The following is a 26,043-nucleotide window of genomic DNA, read 5'->3' on the forward strand; positions in this document are numbered from 1 at the left end:
ACTAGGGCAGTGATGGCGAACCTATGACACGCGTGTCAGAGGTGACACGCAAACTCATTTTTTTGGTTGATTTTTCTTTGTTAAATGGCATTTAAATATATAAAATAAATATCAAAAATATAAGTGTTTTACTATGGTTGCAAATATCAAAAAATTTCTATATGTGACACGGCACCAGAGTTAAGTTAGGGTTTTTCAAAATGCTGACATGCCGAGCTCAAAAGGTTTGCCATCACTGGACTAGGGCCTTAATGCTAAATTATCCAATCTGTGTTTTTATTTCTGAGTTAGAACTTCTGATCTGACAGCATATAAGCCACTCTTCCTCTTCACTCTTGCCAGGTCCACAACTTCATGCAGATGTTGGAGACAAAGTGACTATTATCTTTAAAAACATGGCTACAAGGCCCTACTCAATACATGCCCATGGGGTGAAAACGGAGAGTGCTACTGTTACTCCAACCTTCCCAGGTACTCATGGGGTGGGAGATTGCTACTGTTACTCCACCTTCCTAGGTACGCATGGGGTGGAGGTGTGCGATAGATTTCACAGCTTCTCCACAAATCACTTGTCAGGGAGATACTCCTTCCAAATGATTGTTGCTTGAGAAAGTGAAGGAGGTGGTCAAGAGGGGACACAGAGAAGTGTCTGCATGTGTGTGTGATTGCCTTCACCTACTAAGGAATGCACAGCACTGAGGAAGCAATCTGATGGTGTTGGGCACCCACAGACACGCAGGTTTGAGCCAGAAGAGATGGTCTCTCTCCACGCAGCTAGAACACACCCAGACAACACTGATCACCTTGAACGTGGCTGAATGTTCTCCTGCCTGTGTCTGAGGATAGGATCCTAAGGACAGAGGCTGCCACTTGAAATTTTAAACCTCTGGTATCTAACCCACTATCGGAAATGTTTAAGAACTCAATACATGTTTAACAGAGTAAAAGCCAAAATAACTTAAATTCAGGGGTGTATTTTCTTTCATAGGAACTGTATTTTTCATCTATTAGTTGTGAAGTTGGCTCTTAGGGAAGAGCCATTTCTCAGTAATTTAGCAGTTCCCAAATACAGGGTGGGGCAGAAGTAGGTTTACAGATGTTCATATGGAAAATAACACAATAATTAATAAATCATAATATAAGAATCAACTCTGTTTTGTATACGTGCAACTGTACATCAAGTGAGAAACAATAAATTACTATATATGGGAGTAGAAATGAAAAGCCCTGCCCTCATGATCCTCACAGTCTTCCTAGGAGATAAACAATATATAAAAATGTTAAGGCAGATGAGCCCTAACTGGTTTGGCTCAATGGATAGAGTGTTGGCCTGTGGGTTGAAGGGTCCCAGGTTTGATTCCAGTCAAGGGCACATACCTCAGTAGCAAGCTTGATCCAGGTCCTGGTTGGGGTGTGCAGAATGCAACCAATCACTGTGTCTCCCTCACATCGATGTTTCTCTCTCTGTCTCTCCCTCTCCCTTCCACTCTCTCTCTCTTAAAAAAAAATAATTAAAATTTTAAAATCAATGGAAAAATGTCCTTGGGTGAGGATTAACCAAAATAATAATAATAAAATTAAGGCAGATGAGAGAGAATAAGTAACAATGGCATTATTTTAGGTAGGGTGATCAGAAGGGCTTCTCTGAGGAGTTGCCACTGGTGAAGACATTTAAGTTATGAAAAATAACAATCCACTTAGTTGGGAAGAGTTGTGTGAGAAGAGCATTCTAGGTCCCAAGATGGGAGGGGACTTGGTATGTCTGAGGAACAGTGAGGAGATCAGAGGCCAGCAGAGCAAAAGGAAGAGATGGATGAGGTGAGATGCTAAGGGACCTAAGAGGTCATAGTCAGGACCTTAGATTTTATCCTAAAAACCCTACAAGGGTTTGAACTGGAGAATGATGATCCTATGAACACTTTTAAAAGGACTGTCTGGCTAGTGTGTGGCAGTGACTGTAGGGGACAAGGGAAGAAGCAAGGATTGGTTAGAGCAGTGGTTCTCAACCTTCCTAATGCCACGATGTTGTGGTGACCCCCAACCATAAAATTATTTTCGTTGCTACTTCATAACTGTAATTTTGCTACTGTTATGAATCATAATGTAAATATCTGATATGCAGGATGTATTTTCATTGTTACAAATTGAACATAATTAAAGCATAGTGATTAATCACAAAAACAATATGTAATTATATGTGTGTTTTCCGATGGTCTTAGGCGACCCCTGTGAAAGGGTCGTTCGACCCCCAAAGGGTCATGACCCACAGGTTGAGAACCGCTGGGTTAGAGGGTTTTAGTGATAATCTGGGTAAGTAAATGAGTCTTGGACCAGCTTAGAAATGGCGGAAATGGTAAGTTGTCACATTCTGGTTTTATTTTAAAGGTGGTGTTAAGAGGACCTGCTGAAAGGCTGGGCATTATAGAAGGTTAGGGAAGGAGGAGGAGTCCAGTCAGTGCCAAGGTTGGGCATTGGGCACCTGGTGACAGCAGATTGTGGTGGAAATGAAGGAAATGCCATTATTCAGCTCATGAAAATAAGTATAGATGAAGGGACAATATATTCTGGAGGTAAATCTATGCTTTATTCTCAGTAAAATAGTCTTCTTATGAAAAGGGTGAGGACATAGAGACAGAAAAGATGGAGGGCTTAAGGAAAAAGAAACTAGCTTATCACATCCCTTGAGACCATCCGTCATGTCTTGCTTGACTCCCTAATAAAGGTTTGTTAGACTCTGGCCAATTAAAGTCTGACAGAATGAATAAGTAATAGTGAGGTCTACTACATACATGGAGTTTACAGTGCCCTTCATGGCTGAAAGTCAAGGTCCTGTGAGCAGCTGTACAAGAAGCCCTGGGTGACTGGGAGCAGAGATCGGCTAGAGAACACAGCACAAATGGACCAGGGTAGAAGCCTGCACAAGACAGGAGAGTGGAGCAACTGACCATCTTTAGAGTGTCAAGGTACAGGGTACGGTCCTGTGTGTGACAGAGTTGTGACCACACAGTGTATAGTATGACAGACAGAATGGGACAAACTAGAGAGGTCAGTGACCTATGAGATCAAGGTCTGATGGCTCTTCCCCAGGTATCGTGAAATCACTGAGGATAGCTACAAAAGGAGAAAAGGAAGGCCATGGTGAAGCAAGGGAGTCACATGGTGTGGTCCAGACACACAGACACAGGAGACTGGGGCAGGTGCTAGCTCGGTGGGGATGAGGACAGTGTAGTAGAGAAACACACTTCAAGCTAAGAAGAGATCTGTTGCAACATTTCCTCAAGTTGGGATATTGGAATTGCCACTTTTACCAAACAACATCAAGGAATTTGATGTCCTTTGAGCACAGAGAGGCCAAAGTCCAAGCCAACAGTTATCCCAGAAAAAAATAGATTTATTCATTAGGCAGGCAGCCAGACAGGGAGACAGGAGGGAAGACTCAGTCTCTCTCAGACAAGGGCTTAGAGCAAATTTTAAATGAGGTTAGAAAGGAGCTATACATATTAATTCTAATTAAAGGGCTCTTGGATCTAAGTTATCAAGGGTAAGGATGGGAAGGGTGAGAGAAAGTATAAAGAAAATCCAAGTTGGCAGGGTCTGACTGGGTGAGATCTAGGCACCCTTGCTTCTGCATACCGTCCGCGAGGACCTGGTGTGTGGCTAGGGGCAGATTTTGGTTCTGGCCACCTGTAGGGCTCAGTGGAGTTCATTTGGTTTTCTGTACCCACTCCAGCCTCTGAGCTCAGTCTGGCCTGGCTTGTCTGGTGGTGTCCGGGCACTGTGCGGAGGCTTGCCGTTATCTCCTGAAAACCAAAACAACTAGGAGGGGAAAACCTATGAGGGTCTGGTTCAATGTTTGGGCCTATTTCACCCTCTTCTGGCTATTGTGATACTGCATGCATGCCAAGTCCAGTTAATTCATAACTGACAAAGAAGATAGAAATGTGTATCTTACAGTTTATCCTAAAACTAAATTTCTGAAAACAATTTTGAGTACCACTACTTTTTAAATCTAATTTCCTTCACATTTCCGGTTTCTGGGTCACTGGTTCTTAAGACTAAGCCTGTATATACATACAGTGGGGCCTTGACTTACGAGTGTCCTGACTAACAAGTTTTTCGAGATACGAGCAGGCTCTCGGCCGATTTTTTGCTTTGAGTTGCGAGCTAAAATTCAGGTTATGAGCCAGCTTCAGATACCCCACCGCTAGTTGGCGCAGCAAACGTCACAGTGAACGCCACAACATCAGCCCAGCATCACGTGTCTCACTCGGTCACTTTATGATTTGACATACGAGTAATTTGAGTTACGAACTCAGTCACGGAACGAATTAAACTCGTTAAGTCAAGGCCCCACTGTACATATGTACATATGTGTGTATGTGTGTGTGTGTGTGTGTGTGTGTATGTATATATACTGAATATAACTGGATGCATCAATACTTCATTAATTTAGGTGAAACTCACACTTACATATGGAAAATCCCAGAAAGATCTGGAGCTGGAAGTGAGGATTCTGCTTGTATTCCATGGGCCTACTATTCAACTGTAGATCAAGTTAAGGTAAACTTACATCATCTGTGTTCTGTGAAAAGTCCCAAAACAGGCACAGAGCTGAAGGAAGATGAGGTTAGTTTCTGTAGGCCAGTTCTACAGTAAATTCCCAGGGGAGTAAGTGGCTCTGCAATTCACTTTGGTTTCTTTTTGTTTGTGTTTAAGGATACATCTATGCCTGCTGATTCTGGGTAACACAGATTTAAATATTAATCAATACAGTTTTTATTTCCCTTTCACATCAGAATACATAAACACAAAACACTGATGTCTGTGATTTCAGAGCTCTATTATTACATGGTTTAAAATGCTGACCTCACCAATGACAGCACAACTAATACTGCTATTTGACTAAATATTCCAAAGCCAACAAAACACTCAACAATGACAAATCAGAACAGGTCCCCAAATTATTTTGTAGAATTAAATCTCTAGTCCTAATCTTCCTCCTGAGTTCCAGATTTGTCTATACACCTGTCGACTGATCATCTCCATCAGCATGTCCCATAGGCACTGGAAACTCAGCAACTTTAAAATGGAAATTGAGATCTTCCTCCACCTTCTCCTGTATTTCCTGTTATACTAGATAGCATCGAAGCACCCAATCTACTCAGTTGTTCAAGCTAGAACCCTGGATATAAAGTATCGAATGCATCCTCTTAGCTCCACCAAGGAATTCACATACATAGGCCTCAGCCCATTCCTTTTCTCCATCTCCATAGATCAGGTCCTTGTAATTTGCTTCCACAATGCAATGGCTTCCTAGTCTCCAGTATCTCCCCCCTCCAAGCCTTCCTTCACTCCACCATCAGGATGACTGGGCTAAAATGCAAATACGCTGCCATTCCATGTTCAATGTTTCAGTGGCCACCTATGTCCCACAAGACAAAATCTAAAATTCCTGAACATGATACAACACAAAGGTCCTTCAGGAACTAATCTACCACTACTAATGCCCAGCCAAACCAGACTTTCCATAGGCTTAAGTCAACTGAGGTCTTCCTCTTCTGTGTTCATTAGCACTGTACATACCTCCAACAGAGCAAGGGGTTCCTTCTTCTGCTCCTCTATTTCCCTGGCTAGACTGAATTCCTACAGGGCAAGGCTTTATATGATTCATCTCTGGAATTTCAGTGACTGGCATAGTGCTTGGCTTATGGAATAGGCAAACCAACACTGTTCATTTGGGGTTCTTTTAAATTGCTGCTCATTAGCTGAGTCAATATTTGGCCTCTGCACCCACACCACCTACCTGTAACTCACCATTGTTCCAATTTAACAGCTTCAAGTAGAAAATTGCTGACTTGACTGTACCACATTGGGTAAAGTTTACTACCTAAATCAGTCCTTCCAAAATTCCTCAGGTCATGGGCAATAGGTTCCGCTCCAGTTCTCTGATATCCTGACCTAGCTCTGGCCGCTGTTTCTCAGTGATTAGAGTGCCAGCCCCGTGCACTGAAGGCTCTCGGGTTTGATTCCCAAAGGCACGTACCTGGGTTGCAGGTTCCTTCCCCAGCTCCAGTGAGTCATGTTCAGGAGGCAACCAATCGATGTGTCTCCTCAAATTGATGTTTCTTTTTCTCTTTCTCCTCCTCCCTTCCTCACTTCCTCCCTTCACTTCCTCTAAAAATCAATGGAAAAAATATCCTCAGGTGAGGATTAACAAACAAACAAATCCTGACCTATATCACAAGGATGACTGAAGTTTTTGCTCTTTTCAGGATCTCTATAGTGGATTAATTGGCCCACTGATTGTTTGTCGGAGACATTACCTGAAAGTATTCAATCCTATAAAGAAACTGGAATTTTCACTTCTGTTTTTAGTTTTTGATGAGAATGAATCTTGGTACTTAGATGACAACATCAAAACATACTCTGATCACCCTGAGAAAGTAAACAAAGACAATGATGAATTCATAGAAAGCAATAAAATGCATGGTATGATACATTATTCTAAAACCCTTTCTTTTCAAATACAATTATTTTGGAGACTATTCATTTTGAAATGAACCTCATCTGTCTCACTTGAGGTAGAATCCTGTTCAAAGCAAAATCATCTATTTACTTCTCTCCTCATTCCAAAGTCTCATTCCCTTTTAAATAAACTCAAATCAGGCTTAAGGCTTTTGATACTAAGTGACTAGATAGCAGTGTGACATTATTGACCTTAAAGTATTCATTTCCCTCATCTGTCTTGAAATAACTTCTAGTACCTCAGAAAAGATCCCACTCATTGACCTCACAATCATATTTTCTATGATTTCTTGGTTTAAAATATCCTGGAAGTTAACATAAAAATCATGTGCTTCCCCAGCTATTAATGGGAGAATGTTTGGGAACCTGCAAGGCCTCACAATGCATGCGGGAGATGAAGTCAACTGGTACCTGATGGGAATGGGCAATGAGATAGACTTGCACTCCGTGCATTTCCATGGTCACAGCTTCCAATACAAGGTAAGAGCCAGCCATGGTCATTATTCTTGCTCAATTTGACAATGTTTTAATACAAATGAAGAAAATATTTCCTCAGAGAGACTCATGGAAAATTGAAAGTTTCAAGAGATAACTATTTTCTAAGAATGTGGCACACGGCAGTTTCAATTGCCATTACCAGTCTTTGTTATATCTGGGACTCCTCCTGGGATTTACAGTTTTTGCTGGACTTTCATGGAGTTCTGCTCATATATTCCTGGGTAGGGAATTTGAATAGAAGTGTTAACAGAGAGGGTAGGAATTTTCCCTTGTGTAACACAAGGGCTCCAATAAAAAGTAAAACATTGTTAAAGTGTAAGAGGTAACAGACCTCTTTTCACCACACTCACCTGAAGGCCATAGTGCCAAGGCTTTAGCAGAAATCCAAGGACCACATATCCCACTGTTTGTATTAAACACAGAAATATACAGGGGCTTTTTTTTTTTTTTTAAACAAATCCTTTTGTCTAATATCTCTGAGCTGGCCAATGAAACATTTGAATTCTCACATATAATAAACTTCATATAAATGTTGTCATTTTTCTAATAAAGCACAGGGGCGTTTATAGTTCTGATGTCTTCGACATTTTCCCTGGGACATACCAAACCCTAGAAATGGTCCCAAGAACACCTGGAATCTGGTTACTCCACTGCCATGTGACTGACCACATCCATGCCGGAATGGAAACTACTTACACCGTTCTACCAAATAAAGGTGAATATCACGTTAGTGATCCCAGAAGTCATATACCCACAAATATAATTAAGATGTACTTTGCCAAAATACGTCCCCCAATGGGAAGCATTTGTGAATTTGCTGTTCTTTCTTTCTTTTTCCTCTACCTTTGAACAGGATGTTGTTGTTTTTTTTAACTGCTAAATGGTATAACTGCTTTTCTGAAAACAGCACCACTACTCCTTAAGCCAGTCCAAATGACACCAATTAGATGCAGTGTAATTATAATGGATATAAGTGAGCAGTCATATCATCTATAAAGACACTGATCATGGATCATACATTTAATTTCTTTTTTAAAAAATTTTTTTTTAATTTTTTTTAAATTTTTTATTTTTTTAATTTTTTTTTTTTAAATTTCTTTCTTAAAACTAACTTTTTTTCTAGGTGTTACCTGGTATACAAACATCCCTCCCCCCACCCCACCCCCCCAAAATTCCCCAATTATCAATATAATTTGAATTATGCAATCAGGCAGAACAGTGTTTTTGATTCTGGAGGGCGGAGTTTGGTCTTTTTTTAAAAAAATATCTTTTTATTGATTTCAGATAGGGAGAAAGAGATAGAAACATCAATGATGAGAGAGAATCATTGGTTGGTTGCCTCCTGCACACCACCTACTGGGGATCTAGCCAGAAATCCAGGCACGGGCCGACTTGGAATTGAACCATGACCTCCTGGTTCATAGGTTGATGCTCAACCACTGAACCACACTGCCAAGGTGTGTGAGGGTGTTCTTGATTATTGTTTATGAAAGACTGTCTTAGTCCATTTGGCTGCTATAACAAAATACAAAACTGGGTAGTTTACAAAGAACAGAAATTTATTTTCGTAGTTCTGAAGGCTATTAGTCTGGGGTCAGGATGTCAGCATGATCAGGCGAGGGTCCTTTTTCGGGTTTCAGACTTCTTGCTATATCCTCACATGGCAGAAAGGTCAAAACTAGCTCTCTGGAGTCTACAAATCCCATTCACGAGGGTCTCGCTCTCATGATCTAATCAATTCTCAAAGACCTACCTCCTAACACCATCATCTTGGACATTAGGTTTTCAATATATAACAATTTTGGGTTGTAGGGGCGGTGGGGGTAACAGAAACATGCAGATCACAGCAAAGATCCTAGGAGAAAACAGAATATAAATTCCCCACTCCTCCACCCCAGCAGGAACACTCCCTCCCCCATAGATGCTCAAGCATCCACTCACAGGAAAACAAACAGCTCTTTTGTGGATAAACACTAACACACTGTGTTATATGAAAAGTAAAATTCCTGCTTTGTGGCTGTGGGCTCTGCTCTTTCCTGGGTCTTCTGAGTTCAGAATTGGCAAAGGCAATCCTACAGGGGGAAATTATGTAGAGAAAACAACTCCTTGTGTTTCCTAAATATAGGCATAAAGGGAACATATAAATGGAAGAAAATATAGAAGTAAATATATTTCAAATATTAAAAATCACTGAAAGACCAACCATCAATGCAAATGAAAAGTTTTAATTTCTCCTGGGTCTTACATAAACACCTTGCACTATGAAAAACTGCTTCCATGCAAAATTTTGATCACAAAGAGCATACTGAGCACCGGAATACCCAAGACTCACACAGACAAACAAACCACCAGGCTTCATGCCAGCAACTGATGAGCAGGGTGAAGGATCAAAGAGAAAAAGAAAACTTTAGACTCTAAAGAACATTAGCATACATGCTTACCATACAAAAGGATGGTTCTTATTCAGAAAAATAACCAAGAGTAAGAGAACATTTGGGTAGGAAATCCATGCATGCAAATGGCTGGCACATAGAGGCTGCTGCTACATGCAACCCCACACAGACAAGGAGAAGGTTCCCCTGCATAATGAGTCTGGAGGAGAAGAGGGAGACGACTGCTTGCTTGGTTAAGAAAGGGGAGATTGTCTTAAAAAGCCATAGAGATGCCCTAGCCGGTTTGGCTCCATGAATAGAGCATCAGCCTGCAGACTGAAGGGTCCCGGGTTCAATTCCGGTCAGGAGCAAATTTGATCCCCAGTAGGGGGTGTGCAAGAGGCAGCTGGTCAATGAATGTTTCTATCATTGATGTTTCTATCTCTCTCTCTCTCCCCCTTTCTCTCTGAAATCAATAAAAAAATATATATATATATTTTAAAAAGCCATAGAAAAGCCCTGGCTGGTGTGCCTCAGTTGGTTGGACATCATCCTGTGCACCAAAAGCTTGCTGGCTTGATTCCCAGCCAGGGCACATGTCTGGGGTTGTGGGCTTGATCCTCGGTGGAGGGCATGCAAAAGGCGGACGATTGATGTTCCATTCTCACATCGATGTTTCTCTCTTCATTTCCTCTCTCTCTAAAACTCAATAGAAATAAACAAAGTAGGGAAGCATAGAGAAAATTGTAGAACAAATGAAAAATGTGAAGGAAAAACACATGTTGGAAAAAAATTAAAGAGAAATTTGGCACTTACAAAGAGAAAAATATTGTATGGGACTGAAAGAAGCAGTAATGAATAAAAAAAAGACAGTTTAAACTATATACCGAAAAGTGGGGAGCCACATTATCAGTCTGAATTATCTTTAAATAGAAGTTTGATAAAGCTTTGGGTAAGTCTACATTAATTCTGAATCTCAGATAAGTTTTTTCCTACCATGACACACAGAGAACACTGGAGGTTAGCTTGAAATCTTTCAGTATTATGCACCAGGAGAAACACAATTTCCTCCCCACCCCCAAAAAAATTTAGAAAAAAATTATGGATGTCCTGTCATACTTAACGTAATGCTTCATTTCCCCTACCAGAGGAAGCATAATAAAGACCTCCTATGACAAATATAAAAAGGGGTACTTTTTTTATACTGTGACATTTTGGAGTAACCCCTAGAGAAAAAAGTTTGCATAGATTTAAGTTCCTTATAGGCCGAGGCTGTATAGTCTGTATTTCTCCTAAGCAACCAAATCCAATGTAATACTCTGCTTGGTAAATATCTAACCCCATATTAACCTAATGAAAAGAAATTTTAAAAACTCATTTGGACATAATGTCAGATTTACAGAAAAACTGCAAGAGCAGTACAAAAAAAAAAAAAAAATCCCATACACCCTTCACCCAGTTATCCAGATGTTATTATTTTCCACAAAATGTTGCTCTTTTGCACAGCCACATCTGCTCTTTTATTCTCTCTCCGAGCTCCCTGTCTCTCCCCATATCGACATTATATTTACATTATAAATATACTAGAGGCCCGGTGCAAGAAATTCATGCATGGGTATGGTCCCTAGGCCTGGCCAGTGATCAGGGCTGATCTGTGGGGCGCCCGGCGGGGTGATCGGGGGGCCTCTGATGGCACCTGCCTTGGCTGGCCTGGGGCCTGCAGGCTGGGGGCAGCTCCTGCGTTGAGCATCTGCCCCCTGGTGGTCAGTGCGCATCATAGCAACCAGTCTTTCCATGGTTTGGTCGATTTGCATATTAGGCTTTTATTATATAGGATACACTTATGTTCCTCAAAACAAGGATATTCTCACACATAAACACAGCACATCTATCAAAATCAGAAACTTAAAAGTGATCTCAAACTACTGACCCTATTCCAATTTCCCCAACTGTTTTAATCATATTCTTCCTAGAAAATGAAAACCCTGCTCATGTGTCTCATCCAGCTAGCACATCCTCAGTCACCCTCAGTCTGAAACAGGTCCCTCAGTCTTTCTCTTTTGCAACTGGGACATTTTTAAAGAATGCAAGACCATCCCTTTGTAGCATGTCCTTCATTTTGGATTTGCCTAATGTTTCCTCACAATTAGATTCAGATTAGGCATTTCTTTGCCAGACTCTCACAGAAGTGATATTGTTTCTCTCAATACACATGTCAAGAGGCAGAAGATGTTGATTTGTTCCATTACTGGGTTATGTTTGAGTGTTTAATTAAGGTAGTATCAGCCAGGTTTCTCCATTGTAAAAGTTACTATTTTCCCTTTATAATTAACTAGAGGCCCGGTGCATGAAAATTCATGCACTGGAGGGGGGTCCTTCAACCCGGCCAGCCCCCTCTCACAGTCTGGGAGCCCTCAGGGGCAGGAGGCAACCTGGTGATCAGGAGAAGGCGACGCCCCATCACACCTCTGGTGCTGCCACTGCCAGCAGCGCAAGCCTTGGCCAGCCCTGATTACCTGTGCCTCAGGCAGCCCTGGGCAGCTGGGCAGCTAACACCTGAGGCTTGCCTGCGCCTTGGGCCAACCCTGGGTGGCTGAGGGGACTGGGGGACTCTCGAGGCAGGTGCGCAAAGCAGCCGGGGCCTTGCCGCGTGCCTGCCGCCTCGGCAGGGCTGAGGGGACTGGGCACCACCATCTTGTGGCTGTAGGCACCACCATCTTTGAGGATGGGGCAGTCAGTTAGCATATTCACTCCTTTTTGGCTGTGGGCGCTGCCATCTTTGAGGGCAGGGCAGTCAATTAGCATATTCCCTCTTTATTGGCTGTGGGCACTGCCATCTTTGCAACGGCATGAGGGTCAATTAGCATATTCCCTCTTTATTAGATAAGGATCTTGGGGGAGGAGAAGAGGGAGGGAAGTAATTTTTTTTTAAACAAAGCAGTACTGGAATGAAAGACGTGTTTTTAAACATAGAGCAAGCAGAAAAATATAAATGAATCTAGAATAATTAAAACAAAATAACTAATATTAAAAAATTAGAATATACTTAAAGTACCATGTACATTTTTTAATCATATGATATATACTATTTTTAATAATGGTCTTAAAATTTCTTTTTCTATAGAGACCAAGTTTGGCTGAAAGAAATTGGTGTTAAGTGAAAAGAAAAAACAACCACCACCAATTCATTATAATGTATTGAAAGTGTTGAATAGAATGTTTACTTAAGAATATCTATAAACATTAAAGGAAGACTGAAAACATACACTTCTGTGCTTTGCGGGGAAACTGTGTTACACTGTTTCACACGAAAACCTCAACTGACTATTACACATGGCTGACTCTAACACACTAGGTATTTAAATTGATTAATATAGGCCATTTGTGTCACCATCACTGGGGCTATATAAAGCTGTATTTTAAAAAAAAAAATCTATGACCAGATATTGTCCTTGGATAGACCTCAAAGGATTACTTTTAAGATTCATTAATATGTTTCCAATCTTTGGATTCCCCATCAATCCCTGTAATGTGCTGCTGACATCATTCCTAAGGAACCAGTAGACATAGGGGTACAGGGAAGTATAATTAAAAATCTACACTAATAAAACAGAAACATGGTAATTGGCGTACGACCGCTACCCTTCCCATTGGCTAAGCCCCCTGTCACTCACAGAGTAGGGCCGAGATATGCAAATTAACTGGCAGCCAAGATGGCGGCCGGCAGCCAGGCAGCTGATGCGAACAGGGAGGCTTGCTTGCTTCAGTGACGGAGGACTCCAACGTTCCCTGCCTGACTTGCCGGCCTCTCAGCTGCAACTCTAAGCAACTATGTTGTGAATATAGAAGCTAAAAAAACCCAGAAACCTGCTTTACTCAGCGGGGCTTCAGCCAGCCAGACCGCAACATTGTATCAAATACAGACGGTAAACAAAGGCCAGAAACCTGTTTTCAGCAGCCAAGGCCTCAGAGCTAAAGCTGGCCCAGAATTAAAAAAAAAAAAAGAAAAGAAAAAAAGGAGCAGTTGGGAGCTTCAGTCCCAGCCTGAAAACAGCCCTCAGCCCCTCACCCAGATTGGCCAGGCACCCCAGTGGGGACCCCCACCCTGAAGGCTGTGTGACCAGCTGCAAACAGCCATCATCCCCTCATCCAGGCACCCCAGTGGGGACCCCACCCTGAAGGGTGTGTGACCAGCTGCAAACAGCCATCATCCCCTCAGCCAGGCTGGCCAGGCACCCCAGTGGGGACCCCCAATCTGATCCAGGACACCCTTCAGGGCAAACCAGCCGGCCCCCACCCGTGCACCAGGCCTTTATTCTATATAGTAAAAGGGTAATATGCCTCCCAGCACCAGGATCAGCAGAGTCACCAGGCCTCCTGGCACCGGGATAAGCATGACAGGGGGCAGAGCCCAAACCCCCTGATCACCCTGTGGCTCTGTGTGTGACAGGAGGCGGGGCCCCAACCTCCCCGCCCCCCATGGGCCCTGCTCTGTGTGTGATGGGGTAGAGCCATAACCTCCCCATTGGCCCTGCCCTGAGTGTGACAGTGGCGGCGCCCCAACCCCCTGATTGGCCCTGCTCTGTGGGTGATAGAGGGCGGCGCCCCAACCCCCTCCCCCCCCACGGGCCCTGCTCTGTGTGTGATGGGGTAGAGTCATAACCTCCCCATCTGCCCTGCCCTGAGTGTGACAGTGGCGGCGCCCCAACCCCCTGATCGGCCCTGCTCTGTGGGTGATAGAGGGCGGCGCCCCAACCCCCGATCTGCCCTGCCCTGAGTATGACAGGGGGCGGTGCCCCAACTCCCCTATCGGCCCTACTCTGTGAGTGACAGGGGGGAGCTCCCCAACCCCCTGATTGACCCTGCTCTGTGCATGACAGGGTATGGAGCCCCAACCCCCCTGATGGGCCCTGCTCTGTGTGTGACAGGGGGGAGCTCCCCAACCCCCTGATTGACCCTGCTCTGTGCATGACAGGGTATGGAGCCCCAACCCCCCTGAAGGGCCCTGCTCTGTGTGTGACAGGGGGTGGCGCCGCAACCTCCCCATCAACCCTGCCTTGAGTGTGACAGGGGAAGGCGCCCCAACTCCCCAATCGGCCCTGCTCTGAGCCCGACCAGGGGCTGCACCTAGGGGTTGGGCCTGCCCTCTGCCACCTGGGAGCAGGCCTAAGCCAGCAGTCGTTATCTCCCGCGGTGTCCCAGACTGCGAGAGGGCACAGGCCGGTCTGAGGGACCCCCTCTTCCCCCGAGTGCACAAATTTTTGTGCACCGGGCCTCTAGTAAAATATAAAGTAATAAACAAATAATAAAATAAAAAGTAAAAGTTAAAGTTAAAGGAGTATTTAAAATAAAATAGAAAGATGAACTCTTGAAGAAATGGTCAAAAGGATATGAATCTGAAACTGAAAAAAGGCAGAGTTAAGAATTGTATAGATTAAATCCTCAGAAAACTTTCAAAATATGGTTGAGGCAGATGCCTGGTGAGTAGCACTATGCCCAGCCTTAACCAAAGTCAAAGCACACTGTCAATGAGCTGAACCTGGACTCAAAATTGTTTGAGATGAGTTAAAAAAGATGACACAGTTGTGAATACCATTATATGTTCCTTTATTTTCACATACACTCTAGCTAAAAGAGCAGGAGTACACATCAACAAAAAATGGAAATGAGGTTTTGGCTAAAAAGCATGTATTCAGCATATCATGATAACAGCTAGTCAAGAAAGTTACTTTGGAAAATTCTACTTCATGTGATTCAGAAAGAAAGGTAGCAGTGGGTTTTAAAAGTAACAAAATAATAAAGATTGAAATCTTTTACTGTGGTAAAATATTAACATCTTTCTCAAAGAAAATTGTTTTTAAAAGGGACCCAATAGAAAAACTGGAAAAATCAAGGAGACTGAATTTTGGACCTCATGGAGTGACATTCTTTCACACATACTTGCAAAATGGTTCTTTGTAGTCCTGGGATGAGAAAGATTGTCATATCTCTGACAACAGTAAATTGATGTTCCTTGAAATAAAAATCAATCTCTACTTTTAAAAATATATGGTTTCTTTGAGGAAATTCTTATACCTTGTAGTTTTTAGATTCTAGATGGAATCTAAATGGATTCAGGCAATAAATTATGAAATACCATGGTAAGGTAAGCAACATGAAAGCATTTGCAATATATGCACATATTCAATATGAAAATCCTTTATTTATATTTTTACTTGGCATTCAATTTTTTTAAATTCAGTCTCAAATGCTATTATGCTGATTTCCAAATGATACCTTCAAGTCAATGATTTCTTTTGGCTGCAATAAAGAAGATATGGCAAGAAAAATGCTGCAGTGCCATCTTCTGGAAGGACATTCAAGAAGTCCCTTAGTTCTAGTTCCACAGCAACAACTGACAGTGTTTCTGTTTGCAGGAAAAAATATCAGAGTTAGAACAAAATGGCTTTATCCAATTCTCTTATCACTCAACAAGCCAGAAGTTAGTTCAGGTAAAAAAATATTATAATTATGAAATAAAAAATCATATCTTATTGTTTAACAACTTCTTATTATATACTCTTTCAAGAATCCTTTGAAGTTTATTATTATATATTAGCCCCATGCAATTTGGATTTACTATTTCATTTGATTCAGAGAAATTATTACAATATTTTCCAATAAATTTCTTTTATCTTCTGAAAAAAAATACAATCATTAGAATACTGTTTTTAAAAGCTAATTTATAAACATTATTTGCTAGGACAAGAAATACTATTAATTGTTGGGTAACATTTTCCTAAATTAGTTGAAATTTTCCTAAACTGCTGAAATTTTCATGTTATTAATAAGCATAAACTGTTTTTATGACCATTTATCTTTTTTTCTAAACTGAAAAGTAATAAGCTTTTGTTAACATTATAAATATTAAGAATTTAGCAAACATTTTTGTAAAGATAACTATGAAATTTTATGATTCTATTGCTTATGAATGAATACATGCTGCCTTCTGCTGGGAGGAGAAGGGGTGACACCTAAGAACAATGTTCCCCAATAAATATACTTCAGTGCTACTCCCTGTGTGATCTTCGCATGTCCACCACTTACTCTATTTGCCAAGTGACTGAAGTAAATCTAGTCATGTGTGTGTGCATCCATCCAAAGTTATCTGTCCAATATTCAGCAACCTAATCGCCCTTTACATAAAGGACTGACAAGTGCTTGCTGCTAAAAGTTAATGAGTGTGGCAGCAGTGATGTATGGAAAAGATCCCTAGCTCTGGAATCAGACAGACTTGGGCAGGGATCAGACTCTTCTACCTACTCTCTGGGTGACTTTAAGAAAGTCACTTAACCTCCTGAGTACTAATTTCCTTATCTATAATGTAGTGGTACCATTTGCTAGCTTCTAGAGGCCTTTGAGAATTCAGATACAGTGATTCACATCTGATATATAATAGAACCTTAATAATAACTACTAACTAGTTTGTAAAACCTACATGAAAAACATGAATTACCAATGCTTTCCTACCAAACCAGTTTATTTAGCCTAACTATGGTACCTATAAGAAGTATACTACACAAAAAAAATACTGAGTTGGGGGCCAGTGCACAGTGATTATAAAGCCAACAAAACAAAAAAGTCTTGCCACTTCCCAATTCTCGGCTGCCAACTAGTGAGAGGCTAACAGATTATAACTTGAAGAACAAAGTCAAGATCTTAAATCCTTAAGAGTACCTTAAATCCTCTAGCATGCTGAGAAAATATTCATCAAATGCTAAAAAAACACAACCAGTTATTTCTGCCTGGTGGGATTTTAAATGACTTTTTAAACGTTATTTTTAGAATTTACTAGAGTATGAAAATTTGTAACAATAAACACAGTTCATTATCAGAAAAACAATTTCTCTGAAACAAGCCAGCTACTAACCCCAGGTTCAATGGCTCTGCATTAATGCAAAGGTTCTCTCTCAACCATTATTATTTTGCCCCCCATGCAATATCTGGTAATGTTTGTAGAAATTTTTATTTGCTGTAACTGGGACAGTGCTATTGGTATTTAGTGGGTAGAGACCAGGGATGCTGCTCAACATCCTAAAATGTACAGGAGACACCTACACACACACACCCCACACACACACACATTATTCAGTCCAAAATGTCAATAGTACCAACGTTGAGAAAGACTGCATTGGAGATATGAAATCCAAGCTCCTAAGCATATACTAGTATAAGTACCTGACCTCCATCTCCAACATTACCATCTTGCAATTTTGCCTAACATTTACTCTAGAGTTACCCCTGAACTTCTCATTAGTCCCAGGATATTAAAAACTTGGCTTGCTTCAGGTCACTCAGTAAGTAGCAGACCTGGAACTCAGCTCCAATTCTCCAGGTTCTGATCCCGGTCACTTTTCAATGTAATACAGCTGCCCACAGAGTAAAATCTTTCTCTAGAACCTTTGATATCCAGGTGGTTTTTGCTTGAAGGAAAGGAAGTTGCCCCACCCTGTTGGAAGTTCTCTTGCCCCACCCAGTAGTTGATGGTCTGAGTATAAGCAAAACTGAGTGTAAACTGGACTGCAGACAGAGGTGGACCTCCGGAGGCTTTGAGTCTCTGATCTCCTTCTGGCCCTGGGCTAGGAAAAGCAAACCCTGGTGCACATCTTGGTACTTTCCAAAGGCAATCAGCCCCAGCAGAGGGAGCCATAAGAGGTGGATTGGTGATAGCTCCAAACACAGTACTCAGGGCTAGTCAGAAACAGCATCTGACATTGTCCTGCACTAGAGACTGGGTCATAGCAGATCTACCTAATACATAGACACAAACCCAAACAGTCAGACAAAATGGGAAGACAAAAAAAAATCCCGAAATCAAAGAACAAGAGAATTCTCCAGAAGAAGAGGTAAACAAAATGGAGATAAGAAATCTGATGTGGAGTTCAGCATAATGATGGCAAAGAAGCTCTACAGCATGAGAAAAGATATAGTAACTATGAAAAAAGACCAGTCGCAAATAAAGAATGACATAGCACTAATAAAGAACACACTGGAAAGAATACACAGGAGATTAAGGGAAGCTAAGAACTGGATCAGTGAATTAGAAGATAGGGCAGAAAAATATCACTCAATCAGAGAACCAAAAAGAAATAACAATTAAAAAACAGGAGGACAGCTTAAGGGAGCTATGGGACAACATGAATCAAAACAATACTATCTAATAAAGAAGGAATATGCTAACTGACCTTCACAATGTCGCAAAGATGGCGGGGCCCACAGCCAATAAGGAGGGAATATGCGAATTGACTGCCACGCCCTCAAAGATGATGGCACCCACAGCCAATAAGGAGGGAATATGCGAATTGACTGCCACGCCCTCAAAGATGATGGCACCCACAGCCAATAAGGAGGGAATATGCGAATTGACTGCCACAGCCAATAAGGAGGGAATATGCAAATTGACTGCCCTACCTTCAAAGATAGCAGCGCCCACAGACAATAAGGAAGGAATATGCTAATTGACTACCCCACCCTCAAAGATGGCGGCGCCCACAACAAATAAGGAGGGAATATGCTAATTGACTGCCACGCCCTCAGAGATGGTGGTGCCCACAGCCACAGGATGGCCAGAAGGGGAGGGCAGTTAGGGGTGACCCAGCCAGCAGGGGAGGGCTGTTAGGGGCGGCCAGGCCTGCAGTGGAGGGCAGCTAAGGGTTACCGGGCCAGCAGGGGAGGGCAGTTGGGGGCGACTGAGCCGGAAGGGGAGGGCAGTTGGGGGCGATCAGGCTGGCAGGGGAGTGGTTAGGGGGTGATCAGGCTGGCAGACAGAAGCTGTTAGGGGCAATCAGGCAGGCAGGTAAGCGAGTAGTTGGAAGCCAGCAGTCCCAGATTGTGAGAGGGATGTCCCAGATTGGAGAGGGTGCAGGCTGGACTGAGGGACACCACCCCCAAGTGCATGAATTTCATGCGCCAGGCCTCTAGTATTCTCAGAATAGGAGTGCTAGAAGGAGAAGAAAGTGCCATTATTTGAAGAAATAATGGCAGAAAACTTCCCTAAGCAAGTGAAGGAAACAGTCACACAAGTCCAGGAGGCACAGACAGTATCAAGCAAGAAGAACCCAAAGAAGCTCACGCCCAGACACATAATAATTAAAATGCCAAAAATTAAAGACAAAGAATCTTAAAGGCAGCAAGAGAAAAGCAATTTGTTACTTACAAAGGAGCTCCCATAAGGCTGTCAGCTGATTTCTCATCAGAAACTCTACAGGCCAGAGGGAATGGCATGAAGTATTCAAGGTAATAAAAAGAAAGGACCTGAAACCAAGAGTACTATATCCAGCAAATCTATCATTCAAAATAAATGGTGAAATAAAGAGGTTCTCAGACAAAAAGATGGCTAAAGGAGTTTATCACCACCAAACCAGCATTGCAAGAAATGCTAAGGGGTCTGCGGTAATGAGTAGAAGAAATATAGAGAGAAACATAGGCATAAAGAATCAAAATGGCAATAAATAAGTACCTATCCTACATAATAGAGGTAATATGCAAAATGACTCTCATGCCCTCACGTCATCACAAGATGGCCGCCACCATGTTGTCACAAGATGGCCGCCCCCACACTGTCACAAGGTGGCTGTCCTGTCATCACAAGATGGCCGTCCCCACAAGATGGCCACCACAAGATAACCGCCCCACATCGTCACAAAATGGCCGACCCCACATTGTCACAAGATGGCCGGCAGGGGAGGGCAGTTGGGGACGACCAGGCCTGCAGGGGAGGGCAGTTGGGGGCCATCAGGCCACAGGGGAGGGCAGTTAGGGGGGGACCAGGCCTGCAGGGGAGGGCAGTTGGGGGCGACCAGGCCGGCAGGGGAGGGCAGTTGGGGGTGACCGGGCTGGCCGAGGAGGGCAGTTGGGGGCCGTTGGGCCTGCAGGGGAGGGCAGATGGGGGCGATCAGGCCAGCAGGGGAGCAGTTAGATGTCAATCAGGCTGGCAGGCAGAAGCAGTTAGGGGGCGATCAGGCTGGCAAGCAGGCGAGTGGTTAGGAGCCAGCAGTCTTGGATTGTGAGTCAGACATCCCCCAAGGGGTCCCAGATTGGAGAGGATGCAGGCTGGACTGAGAGACACCCCCCTCCAGTGCACAAATTTGATGCACCGGGCCTCTAGTCAATAATAACCTTACACGTAAATGGATTAAATGTGTCAATCAAAAGACATAGGGTAGCTGAATGGATACAAAATCATGACCCAACTAAATGCTGTCTACAAGAGACCCACTTAAAACAAAAGACTCACACAAGATGAGAAATTTTTTTCCATGCAAATGGAAACATAAAAAACTGGGGTAGTAATACTCATATCTGACAAAATAGACTTCAAAATGAAGGCCATCACAAGACACAACAAAGGTCGCTACATAATACTAAAAGGGATCGATTTAACAAGAGAGTATAACTCAGGCAAACATATATGCATCCAATATAGGGGCACCTAAATATATTAAAAACAAAACAAAACAAAAACTTCTAAAGGACTTTAATGGAGAGATTGACAGCAAAACAGTCATAGTAGGGGACTTTAAATTGCTGCTGACTTCACCGGATAGATCTTCTAAACCAGTGGTCGGCAAACTCATTAGTCAACAGAGCCAAATATCAACAGTACAACGATTGAAATTTCTTTTGAGAGCCAAATTTTTTAAACTTAAACTATAAAAGTAGGTACATTGTTATTAACTTAATTAGGGTACTCCTAAGGCTTAGGAAGAGCCACATTCAAGGGGCCAAAGAGCCGCATGTGGCTCTCGAGCCGCAGTTTGCCAACCACAGTTCTAGACAAAAATTAGCAAGGAAACAGTGACTCTAAATAACACACTGGATCAGATGGATTTAACTGACATTTGTAGAACATTTCACCCCAAAGCTGCACAATATACATTCTTCTCATGTGCACATGGATCATTCACAAAGATAGACCACATGTTAGGACATAAAACAAGTCTCTACAAGTTCAAGAAGACTGAAATTATATCAAGCATCTTTTCAGATCACAATGAAATGAAATTAGAAATCAACTACAGTAAAAAACATTCGAACACATGGAGGCTAAATAAGATGTTATTAACCAATGAATGGGTTACCAATGAGATCAAAAAAGAAATTTTAAAATTCTTGGAAATAAATGAAAGTAAACACACAACAACCCAAATCTCTGGGACACAGCTAAAGCAGCCCTGAAAGGCACTACATGCCTACCTAAAAAAAATAAGCATGGAGGGAACTGGAGAGTATTATGCTAAGTGAAATAAGTGAGTCAGAGAAAGACAAGTATCACATGATCTCACTCATATATGGAATCTAATGAACAAAATAAACTGATGAACAAAATAGATCCAGAGACCTAGAAGCATGGGACAGACTGCAGAATCTTAGAGGGAGGGGGTGGTGGTGGGAAGAGATCAACCAATGAACTTTTATCCATATATGCATAACCCATGGACACAAACAATAGGGTAGTGAAGGCCTGAGGTGGGAGATGGGAGCGGGCTAGAAGAGGCCAATAGGAGAAAAAGGGGGTTATATGTAATACTTTCAATAATAAAGATTTAATTTTTAAAAATGGAACTGCCTTATAATCCAATGAATCCACTTCTGGGAATATATCTGAAGAAACCTTAAACACTAAATGGAAAGAATATATGCACATGCATCCCTGTGTAACAGCCAAGATTCTGAAGCAGCACAAGTGTCCATCAGTAGATGAGTGGATAAAAACGCTGGGGTACAACTACACAATGGAATACTAGGAGGCTACAAAAATGAAGGAAATCTTACCCTTAGCAACAGCATCGATGGACCTGGAGAACATTATGCTAACTGAAATAAGTTAATTACTGAAAGACATATACCATATAAGCGAAATCTAATAGACAAAATAAACTAACAAACAGCCCTAACCAGTTTGGCTCAGTGAATAGAGCGTCCGCCTGCGGACTGAAGGGTCCCGGGTTCGATTCCGGTCAAGGGCATGTACCTTGGTTGCGGGCACATCCCCATTGGGGGCGTGCAGGAGGCAGCTGATCCATGTTTCTCTCTCATTGATGTTTCTAGCTCTCTATCCCTCTCCCTTCCTCTCTGTAAAAAATCAATAAAATATATATTTTTTTAAAAATAAACTAACAAACAGAAGAGAAACATACTCATAGATAGAGAGCAAACTGCTATCAGAGGGGTGACAGGTTTTAGGTAGGGAGAAAAAGGTGAAACGAACAAAACCTAAAAACCTTATAGACACCGACAATAGTATGGTGATTACCAAAAGGGAAAGGGAGTGGGGGTAAGTAGAAGAGGTTGAGAGGTTGTATGGGGGATAAATGGTGACAGAGGAGACTTGACTTGGGGTGGTGAACACAATAATATACAGATGATGTATTATAGAATTGTATACCTGAAACCTATATAATTTTATTAACCAATGTCACCCCAATAAATTTAATTAAAGAAAAACACACATTTAAAAAGGGTAAAGAGTCTTTTGAGTAAGGTAATATGTGTCTGAGGTGTGAAGATGTGGGCTCTCTGCACTGGAAAGTGATCCACTAACACAGTGGTTCTCAACCTTGGCTGCACATTAGAATCACCTGGGAATCTATTTAAAATCCTGATTTCTGGCCTCATCCTCCGGAAATTCTGTTTCTTTGTTATGGGGTGGGGCCACAACATTAGTAACAAAGAAACAGAATTTCCGGAGGATGAGGCCCAGAAATCAGGATTTTAAAAAGATTCCCAGGTGATTCTAATGTGCAGCCAAGGTTCAGAACCACTGCACTAACACAAATGATCAGTTCAAAATTCTGTGATAAATATGATGCAGGTGGGTCAGGCAATCAAACACCTGACACTTCCATCTTCTGAAAACCAAAGAACAATCAGGGAGATGGGCAGCACAAAACGTTCGAGTATAGTCACCTCCTCCCAATCATGAAGGGAGATTTTCAGAAAAACTCCTTCCAATAAGCACTGATTCTGCCTAACACTTTAAAGACAATGAGCTCTGCTAGAAAACACAACTCCAACACTGGAATCACTATAGCCACACCCTCTGTCATCAGGCCAACAATTAAAGTGGTGATATTAACACAAGAGTAAGAACTTGATAAGCATGTATCTATCAAGATCTACAAAGCATTATTTTGAAATTTAAAAAATAACTACCAATGCTATAAAATACTGCATAATTTAGAGACACACCACTTTAAAATCCTTGAGAATCTTGTAATTCCTCAATACTTGCTTATAATTATGATTAATAATGATAACCATCTTAATTTCCTTCATGAAATAAATTAAGCACTAATAAAAATGTAATTGTATTAATGAAAATTCCAATTTTTGAAATCCTGATGTTGTTACTTTCTGGTGCTATGATAACTTATGTTTGAAAAGATTAACTGAAAGGGTGAGCTCTGTAGCTAGAAGAGATGAATGCATGTCAAATACAATGGGGGAGTTTGAACGCTGAAAGCCAGCTCCAGCCGATTAGAACCTCTTCCCCTCACTAGAGAAAGCAGGGCTTCAACAAATTATGGAAACTAAAGCTAAGATGCAATTAAATATATAATCAAGCAAAAATGATCATTTTACCTTTTAATGATGACAGGTAAAGTTGATATTTCTCTCCGCCACATTTTATTCTCTGACAAAGTTCAGGCAGCAGTTTTTTCCACCACAAAGTCTATCTTAGGAAAGAATGAATAAGTTTTAAGTTTGCTGCATTTTACATTAAGATTTCCAAAAAGAATGAGAAGATGGTGCGGGAAAGTACTGGACCAAAATGCATCATTTTGGTTAAGGTGGCAACTTTGTTATAACAGAAGTTGTAGCAGCAGCCAGTCTTCTGGTTTAAACTATAACATAGAAGTCAGATTTGTAGCGTGAAAATCTAATAGTACACTGTGCATAAGTACATAGCCACTTTCACGAAGAAACATAGACATGTCCTGGATTATGTCTGAGGTGGCAAGAAGGAAGGAAGGAAGAAAATAAAAAGGACTAAAGTCTAGATCTCTAATTTCTAAACTAAAGACCATGTAGCCCAAAAAATATTTTCCCATTATCATTAAGTTTCCCAAATCTTCAGAAATAGCCTACTTCATCTTCAAATTAGTGATTTTTAATGAAGATAACATACCATCACCATACATTTTAATAGCCCCTAACAGTACTCAAAACACATAGCATGTTAATATATCTGCTCATTTGACCTGCACAGTCCTGTGAAGCTGGACTGGCACTAATCTGTCCCTATTTTGCAGATGATCAAATCTGATTATCACTGATCTAGAAAATGTAATCTGAAAAGCATACCCGATTCTCTTCTTTCAGTTCATGATTAGCATATGGAACGACCGCCTCTGGGCACCTCTCTAGCAGTGTGTCTATGCACTGCTCATACTCTTTCAGACGTGTCCGGCACAGAACCTGGACACTGAGGCCAGCAACAGTGTCTTCTGAGAGAGGCTCCAAGAACGGAACAATGGAAGCTATGTCAAATGAAGGACCACATATAAGAGACTATGAACAGAAAAGTGAAAGGTTATGGAATGAGGCACCCCAAAATCTAGAGCACAACATATGAGAGTAAAATTTTTTTTAAGAAAAAGAAGAATGCAATTTTAGAGCACACATATATGATACTCATTAAGTTTAAGTGAAGTATTAAATAATATTTAACCACCTCTAGTTTGAAGAATAACAATCTATTTAATAGAAAACAATCATTTAAAAAAATAACATGATTTTATTTATTTTGCAAGGACTGCATTTTAAAACTAATGGGAATGCTTTAGGGACTCCATCCTAAGGAGATAATCAACATCATGGTAAAAGATTTATATCCAATGATGTTTACCACAAGAATATTTATAATACTGAAAAAGTAGGAGGAACCTAAATGTTACACAAAAAGGGGTAAGTAAATTATGGTACATCTGTATGATGGTATTATATAGCCACCAAAATTGTTTTTGAAGGCCATTTAATGACAAAATACTCATGATAAAATGAGAGTAAAAACATCTTAATACAAAATTATATTCAGAGCACAATCAGTTTCATAAAATCTTCACAGGTACATAAACATATAGAAATGCCTTTGGGAGAGCATAGAATTTGAGACAGCGATCAGCTCAATGAATGGGAGGACAAACCCTACTTGTGTCTTTTTCCTATATTTTCCAAAGTTTCTATAATAAGCATGCACTACACATATAACCAAAATAAAATTTAACATTTAAAAAAACTAACACAACTGTTAAGAACCTAATAATTTGTATCAACAGCATTTGCCACAAGCTGAATAAAAAGCAGGTAATATTTCAGTATTCAGAACTGTAACCAATATTTAACTTTTAAGCAAACTACAAATACAGTTGACCCTTAGTATGTGGATTTGAACTGCATGGGTACACGTATATGCAGATTTTTTCAAGTTACCTACACAGTTCAAACCCATCATTAAAGAGTCAACTGGCAGTGCTGAGGGCCGACTCAAGTTACATATGAATTTTCCGTTGTGCGGTCAGCTGGTGCTCCCAACACCCATGATGCTCAAGGGCCAACTGTCCTACTGTTTTGTTTTATTTAACTGTAATATTTTTTATTCTACCAC

The 26,043-nt window shown here is 41.4% G+C and overlaps 2 protein-coding genes across 11 annotated transcripts in view; one reads left to right on the forward strand and one right to left on the reverse strand.

Moving 5' to 3' along the window:
• Positions 1 to 26,043, forward strand: part of LOC132230557 (ceruloplasmin) — a 100,252-nt gene that overhangs the window by 70,344 nt on the left and 3,865 nt on the right. Inside the window, exons 14-19 of one of the 4 annotated variants that reach the window (XM_059688184.1) lie at positions 343 to 471; positions 4,454 to 4,560; positions 6,273 to 6,489; positions 6,866 to 7,005; positions 7,576 to 7,738; positions 8,147 to 8,235. In XM_059688184.1, coding sequence (XP_059544167.1) covers positions 343 to 471; positions 4,454 to 4,560; positions 6,273 to 6,489; positions 6,866 to 7,005; positions 7,576 to 7,738; positions 8,147 to 8,220 — 830 coding nt within the window. In that variant the 3' untranslated portion in view covers positions 8,221 to 8,235. Of the gene's footprint in view, positions 1 to 342; positions 472 to 4,453; positions 4,561 to 6,272; positions 6,490 to 6,865; positions 7,006 to 7,575; positions 7,739 to 8,146; positions 8,236 to 12,519; positions 12,992 to 26,043 lie in introns of those variants that run through there. The other 3 variants (XM_059688185.1, XM_059688183.1, XR_009451885.1) reach the window with 3 other exon arrangements.
• Positions 15,265 to 26,043, reverse strand: part of HPS3 (HPS3 biogenesis of lysosomal organelles complex 2 subunit 1) — a 75,130-nt gene continuing 64,351 nt past the window's right edge. For 2 of the 7 annotated variants that reach the window (XM_059688188.1, XM_059688186.1), the window contains 4 exons: positions 24,741 to 24,947; positions 24,018 to 24,108; positions 17,112 to 17,151; positions 15,265 to 15,801 (listed from right to left, as the gene is read on the reverse strand). In XM_059688188.1, coding sequence (XP_059544171.1) covers positions 15,639 to 15,801; positions 17,112 to 17,151; positions 24,018 to 24,108; positions 24,741 to 24,947 — 501 coding nt within the window. In that variant the 3' untranslated portion in view covers positions 15,265 to 15,638. Of the gene's footprint in view, positions 15,802 to 17,111; positions 17,152 to 24,017; positions 24,113 to 24,740; positions 24,948 to 26,043 lie in introns of those variants that run through there. The other 5 variants (XR_009451887.1, XM_059688187.1, XR_009451886.1 and 2 more) reach the window with 5 other exon arrangements.

Source organism: Myotis daubentonii, chromosome 3 (genome assembly GCF_963259705.1).
Source record: "Myotis daubentonii chromosome 3, mMyoDau2.1, whole genome shotgun sequence".
Taxonomy (NCBI): Eukaryota; Metazoa; Chordata; class Mammalia; order Chiroptera; family Vespertilionidae; genus Myotis; species Myotis daubentonii.